The sequence below is a fragment of the Notolepis coatsorum genome, assembly GCF_963971535.1.
Source record: "Notolepis coatsorum genome assembly, contig: SCAFFOLD_154, whole genome shotgun sequence".
Classification (NCBI taxonomy): domain Eukaryota; kingdom Metazoa; phylum Chordata; class Actinopteri; order Aulopiformes; family Paralepididae; genus Notolepis; species Notolepis coatsorum.
The window spans coordinates 12,107-18,921 of record NW_028170456.1 but is presented as its reverse complement, the minus strand read 5'-3'; the positions used below and the strand labels follow the sequence as shown (position 1 = coordinate 18,921).

Below are 6,815 nucleotides of genomic sequence, written 5' to 3'. Positions count from 1 at the left end.
TGGTTGGTCAAAGTCACTGTCCCGTCTGGTTGGTCAAAGTCACTGTCCGTCTGGTTGGTCAAAGTCACTGCCCCGACTGGTTGGTCAAAGTCACTGTCCGTCTGGTTGGTCAAAGTCACTGCCCCGTCTGGTTGGTCAAAGTCACTGCCCCGTCTGGTTCGTCAAAGTCACTGCCCCGTCTGGTTGGTCAAAGTCACTGTCCCGTCTGGTTGGTCAAAGTCACTGTCCGTCTGGTTGGTCAAAGTCACTGCCCCGTCTGGTTGGTCAAAGTCACTGTCCGTCTGGTTGGTCAAAGTCACTGTCCGTCCCTCGCTGCTTCCTCATTTCTTCTTCTGTTCCTTCTTGCCATCCGGCTTGTTTCCTGTCTGGGAGGCCAGGGAGCCCATGGCGTTACGGATGGCCTCGTTGTTGGGGTCGACACCCGGCAGATTCTCTAGGACGCTCTGGAGGAATTCTGGGTCCTGCATCACATCATAGTCATCCTCCTCCTTGGCTGATGCTGTGGTATCCATGGGTGCTGCTGTGTCCATGTCATACTCTCCTCCTGCGAGAGACATCTGCATGGCGTAGGCTATCTGCTCCTCGTCAGTCATGCTGCTGAAGTCGGGGAGCACGGCCGCGCCCGTCTCAGGCTGAGACACAGACATCTTCAACAGGGCCTCGTCGGATTCGTCGGCGGTGGATGTGGGTACCCCTGCCTCCGCTACAGAGGCAGCGGCCGCTCTGCGGTCCTCCTCCTCCTGCCTCTGCCTCTGTTCCTCCATGGACACACGTAGGGCCAGGACCAACTCGGGGTCGGCACCCTGGTCTACGCCGAACTCAAGGTCGCTGGCGCCTCCCTCACCAGCCAGGATGGGAGAGGGGAGCAGGGCGTCGGCGAGGCTGGGCCCCGGGGGGACCGTGATTAGGTGGGAACCCGTACCCTCTTTCCCATTCAAAGTGTTGATGAAGGCAGTCAGCTTCTCTGTGTTCAGCTCCTCTTCGCCAAAGTTGACAATATCCACATTCACCTTCTCTTTCTTCAAGCGCTTTGCTAGTTTAACAAGGTCCTTCTCTGTGTCTTCCACTGGGCTTCCCACAAAAGCAATGATCCTCATCTTGTGGTTTTTTCCTTGTCTGTGCTTGAGTGCCATGTGAGCCACCCTGATGCCCGTGCAGAAGCAGATGTTGCCGCGGGGCTGGATTGCGTGGAGTTTGGACATGATGCGGCCCGAGTCCGGGGTCAACGTGGTCAGGACCTGACAGTTATTTGCCATAGTCATGAGCCCCACGTCGTTCTCTGGGTTGCTGTGAGTTTTGGAGTGGCAGACCATGTTGACAGCATCTTGCTGAGCCTGTAGTCTCGTAGGGAGAAAGTCTCCATTTCTCATATACTCACTGTTGTCCACGCAGACCATAGTACTTTCAAGCCCCATTTTGAAAACTTCTTTGGTGGGTCCTTAGTTTGTGAAATCTTCTTCTTCTTGTGAATTTCCAGCAGTCTAGACACCTTTCAGCGTATTGCTGCCTAACTAGTTTACAATCTTCTTCTTAGTTTGTGAAATCCTCTTTCCTGCGTATATATATACATCACAAATGTTCTAGAATGTTCTATTATGACATCATACAACATTCTAGAACATTTGTGACGTCACAGTATGATGTCATAATAGAACATTCTAGAACATTTGTGATGTCACAGTATGATGTCATAATAGAACATTCTAGAACATTTGTGATGTCACAGTATGCTGTCATAATATAACATTGTAGAACATTTGTGATGTCCCAGTATGATGTCATAATAGACCATTCTAGAACATTTGTGATGTCACAGTATGATGTCATAATAGTACATTCTAGAACATTTGTGAGGTCACAGTATGATGTCATAATAGTACATTCTAGAACATTTGTGATGTCACAGTATGTCATAATAGAACATTCTAGAACATCTTACACTTTATACCGTCATCATCACACTTCAAGGTTAGCCTGTAGCTCCTACTGGTTTCCATTTACAGTGCAATCCTTCTGGCCTTCCTCGCTGCAAAGTCATCAATCACATACAATTTTCCAACTCCTGAGCCAGCTCCTTCCCATCCAAATCAGATTGCCCTCCATGGTTTAAGGTGTGTACAAGTGCCTCTGCTTGCTTCATCAGCTCTTGGTGTGGCAGGTCTTGGAAGTTGTACAAAATTGCATACCTTTCACCTTGGCACGTTTCTCGTCTTCTTCTTTTCTTCTCTTTTTATACTGGATGGCCGGATGGCTTTTGCCTCTTCATAGTTATCTAACGTTAGTCTTTCTTTCCTCAACGCTCAATTCTATAAACACTTGACCGATACCCATCAATGCACAGCGCTCTAGCATGTTCTGACTGTGAACACCTAAAGCTGAGGCTCAGACCGACCGACCGTTTTAGATTTTTGGCTAATTTTCCCTTATGTTCGAATTTTTTGTATGTAAAAATAATGGTTGCAGATATAGAGGGGGGCGCCAAAACTGCGCTGAGCAAAAATAAAATAAAAAAAATTATTATTTTTTGGGCGCCCTAGGCAACCGCCTATATCGCCTGTAGGAATCTACGCTCCTGATTTCAGGGCATTATTGTATTGACTATAGAGAGGATTCCATTGGATATAAAGTGGGAGCCGAATACCGCATATTTCCACACCTCTCTTTAGTGTTAGTTAGTTAGTTGACAAGGTTAAGAGACTTTTCACTTTATTGATTTTATTGCACATCTGACATCCTTGGCTGCTTCTCTATACACCAATAAACCACACATGAACACCTTTTTAAATTAGTCATTGTGATAAATATAACCACGATTAGCGTAAGGAGGAGCAACGGATTTGTATTTCCGTTGTTGTCATGATGGGAGCCAAAGGTATTAAAGTATTATGCACCCGCAAGCAGATTCTGACCCACCTGTATCTGATTAACTGGTTGTCAAGGAGACGAGCTGAGGAGGTGGGAGGATGTGTGTCGCTCGCTCGAGAAGGTCTCGTGCTTTACAACGGAAATGACTGAAGATAAATATAGGTTTCGTCAGTTATGTATTCACTGTGAATTAATACAATGAACAGAATGTCGGTGTGATAAATGTGATTATTCATGATATATCATTCATGACAATCATAATTAATATAAAAAATGGTACACAATGATAACCATACTTACATAGTATTGTACAGACTCGCATATTTAATCATATGAAATGCCTAGCTATTTCACTAATTAGGACTCGAGTTAACCCTGCGATGCAGCTGGATGGCTTTGTATAAAACACATTGTGTGCTTCTTCCGCTGTCGCCGCCCGAGTTCACTGCCTCCCATTATCACGCCGACTGTGTATCTCTTCTCTCTCTCTCTCTCTCTGTGTCTCTGTCTGTCTGTATGGCTCTTTCCCCCTCACTCACTCTCCATGTCTCTCTCTCTCTCACTCACTCTCCATGTCTCTCACTCACTCACTCACACACTCACACACTCACACACACACTCACACACACACACACACACACACACACACACACACACACACAATGAGATTACCTGGCTGTAATCTGAGTCATTTACTGTTTCTATTATGTTTGCATCAATGATAATCCATAATCAATTCTGGTATTTAATTATATATATATACAAAACTGGTGTGGATGAGCATCCTGCTGATCATTAAATAATAATAATAATTTTGAGGCATTGTGAACCAAACATAAACCTATGGATATTTAGAAGTATCTTCTTGTCTGACTCTGGAGAAGATGGTGAATAATGTTGGTGTGTTCCTTTGGTTGGTGTGTTTGCAAAAAAATGGTGGGCTCTGCCATTAAGTAAATAATTGTGAAACAGACCTCTCAGGTATAGATGGTTGTGTGGAACGCACACGTTTTTAAAACAAGCTCTGACTGGCGATCAACCCCCACTGACTTGACATCGCTATACATGCTGTCAACTACATCCGCAAGAAATGAGAAGGCAGACCGACAGACATTGAGAAGGAGGGTTTAAAAATAAATAAAAATAAGCCATCACTGTACACAAGCACATATATTTATTTATACAAATATATTATGTATAACAATTGCATATCACCGGTGTGTTGTCGTTTTCTTTTCCCCATCTGTATGGCGAGTACAGGACTACCAGAATCAAAAATGCAAGTTGTCAATTAAGAAAAGGGTACCTGTGATTTAAAGATACAAAAGGGGGCGTGTCATATTAAGATGTACTGTACTGTGCTGGGAGAGGACATGGGGGCAGAAAACACGTTTGACAGTCCAGGGGGGGGGGGGGGGGAGGGGTTCCCTAAGATAATCTTAGCAGCACTAAGTTCAGCTATAATTACTCTTCACTTTAGCTATAACGGGATGCAGTTAGGAAACCAGGCTCAGTCTTAGGGTCAGGATGGCACACGTCATGGACATAAGAAGACTGTCGCTCTACTTGAACCTAATATAATAATAATAATAATAATAATAATAATAATAATAATAATAATAATAATAATAATAATAATAATAATAATAATAATAATAATAATAATAGAGGGATCTTAAGCGGACGGAGCAACAGAAACACAGAAGAGGTTACAGTCGGTCAGGAAACGCTCGGTCTGTCACCAGTGCCACCGTTCATACTGTACTTCCACCATCTTTACAAAACAGTAAGTATGTTCAACACAGGCTCGGGGGAAGTAGGGTTGTATGTATGGGTTGTATTATATCTATTACATTTTTAAAAACAGAGGTCCCTTATTGTTAAAGAGGAAAGACAGTTAAAACATTCCACATATGTCGCACACCCACACCACAATGATTGTCAAAATGGAAAAAAGCGAAGAGCAGCTCTTGGGAGGTTGACTCCCCTTCGTACTTAACCCTTTCACTGCCGCACTACCAAATGGTTTAACCCTTTCACTGCGACAAATCGGAAGGTTAACCGCCTTTCACTGTCACACGACAAATGGTTAACCCTCTCACTACCACACTACCAGAAGGTTCCGTCTGTCGTGTGATAGTAAAGGGTTAACCTGCTGTAGTGTGGCAGTGAAAGGGTTAACCATGCGATCCAAGGGTATGAACTATACATAGATATACTGGTATTCATCTGTGATGCAATGAGTAATTTCTTAAATTATAATCTGCTGTATACATAATATCTCAATGGAACAATAAAACTGTATCTAAAACTCTCATATCATAAACTATAAAATAGACCAATTTGATAAATAAACACACTTCTACCATATTTCGATTTCACTCTGTTCGTTATGAATGTGGGCTTGACATTCTGTTTGTCCTTCTGGAAAAGGAAATGTTTATAAATACATATTTCCAGAGATTGATTTGACTGTAAGTGAAATATTTCTATACATAATCTGTGGATAGATCTCTATAATAATAATAATAGTAGTAGGTTACTTACAGTCTAATATTTGTGGTTATTGCACATTCATTGTTACACGCCAACTGTAAATCAATAATCTCTTTGAATGGCACAAAGGAGAGAGTCATCCGCATAACGGTAATAACGGTCTATTTCGATGGCAGAAGCTGCCTTATGACACATAGTGCATAAGATCCAGTTGACTTTAGAATTACAACGGTTTGCTTTTGCTTCTACCCCGTGAACCATATAGTCTATGGGTATCCAATCATCACTTTTATGTCAACTGCGTAAAATGAATAAACATGTTGTTATTGCTAAATCTACAAGATTCCCCAATATAAAATTATTTTCTTGCTACAATATAGAAGGTAAAAAAGAGTTTACATTTATCCGAGTTTGACGCACACACACACACACGGAGAGAGAGAGAGAGAAAAACAACGGTCATTCATACACAGACACAAGCACCAGTCAAAATAGTTAATAGAAACACCACTGTACACATGATACATATGGCAAATTACATAATGAGGGGGGGGGGGGGGGGGGTGAACAGATGATGAGAAAGAGGAAACAGTGGTTATTATTCATAACCCTATAGTTATAAGATTGCTGGCCAATCGTCTTGCTTTGCCGATTGGGTGACGCTCCACGCCAGTTGGCGCACACTGAAATATCTTTTAATAATGCACCTATCCCCAACCCGGGCACGACCCCCCCCCCCCCCACACCTGCAGCATAGAAACAGGTGCTGTGGCAACAATCTCCCTGCCTAGCCTCTGACTGGGGCCTCAGGAGCGAAGAAGCAAGATGCTTCGCCAGAAAGTGTATAACTAGGGTTATGAATAATAACCACTGTTTATATTGAAATATAATGACAAACACAAGAGGGGGGGGGGGGGGGTCAAAACAATTTTCAACTATCAAAAGGAGAGGATAACTTAGAAGGGGGGGGGGTACAAAGTTAAAATGGATGCTCAGTGCTATAGCCTCCCTCTTATGTCTTCATTCACCTTTTCAAAAAGCACAATTCCGGGACCAAAACGGCTCACTTTCCTTTTTCTTTTTGCTCGATAATCAGTGTTACACTGAAGGGGAGAGAAGGAAGTCTTTTCATTGGTTGGTATCGTATCCTTGACGACTACATTATTTTCCTTTGGGATCCCCAGCGATGAACGAGATGCGTCTTTGAGATCCATGTTTCAGCTCCCCTCACGTCTCCTTCTGGAACGACCTGTCGATGACAGATTCAACAAAGGAACAGTTAAGAATGATGCCTTGGAGCCTACAGCCAACAGTTTAGTCTGATAATTGATACATTTTTACTAAGGATACACAATATATATCAGCGACCACATCGGTATCGTCCAGTAGACTTTTTCATATATTGGTATCGGTCTGATGAGCAAAACTGGGCAGACATATATCGGCAAACATAT

The 6,815-nt window shown here is 43.0% G+C and overlaps 1 protein-coding gene across 1 annotated transcript; it reads right to left on the bottom strand.

Annotated features, from left to right (window-relative positions):
* Nucleotides 1-320: 320 nt before the first annotated feature.
* On the bottom strand, nt 321-1,415 carry LOC311248520 (26S proteasome non-ATPase regulatory subunit 4-like; the record flags this gene model as incomplete). The annotated part of the gene is made up of 1 exon (XM_084339386.1): nt 321-1,415. The coding sequence occupies one exon, from the start codon at nt 1,413-1,415 to the stop codon at nt 321-323; it is 1,095 nt and encodes a 364-aa protein (XP_084195512.1).
* Nucleotides 1,416-6,815: the final 5,400 nt, after the last annotated feature.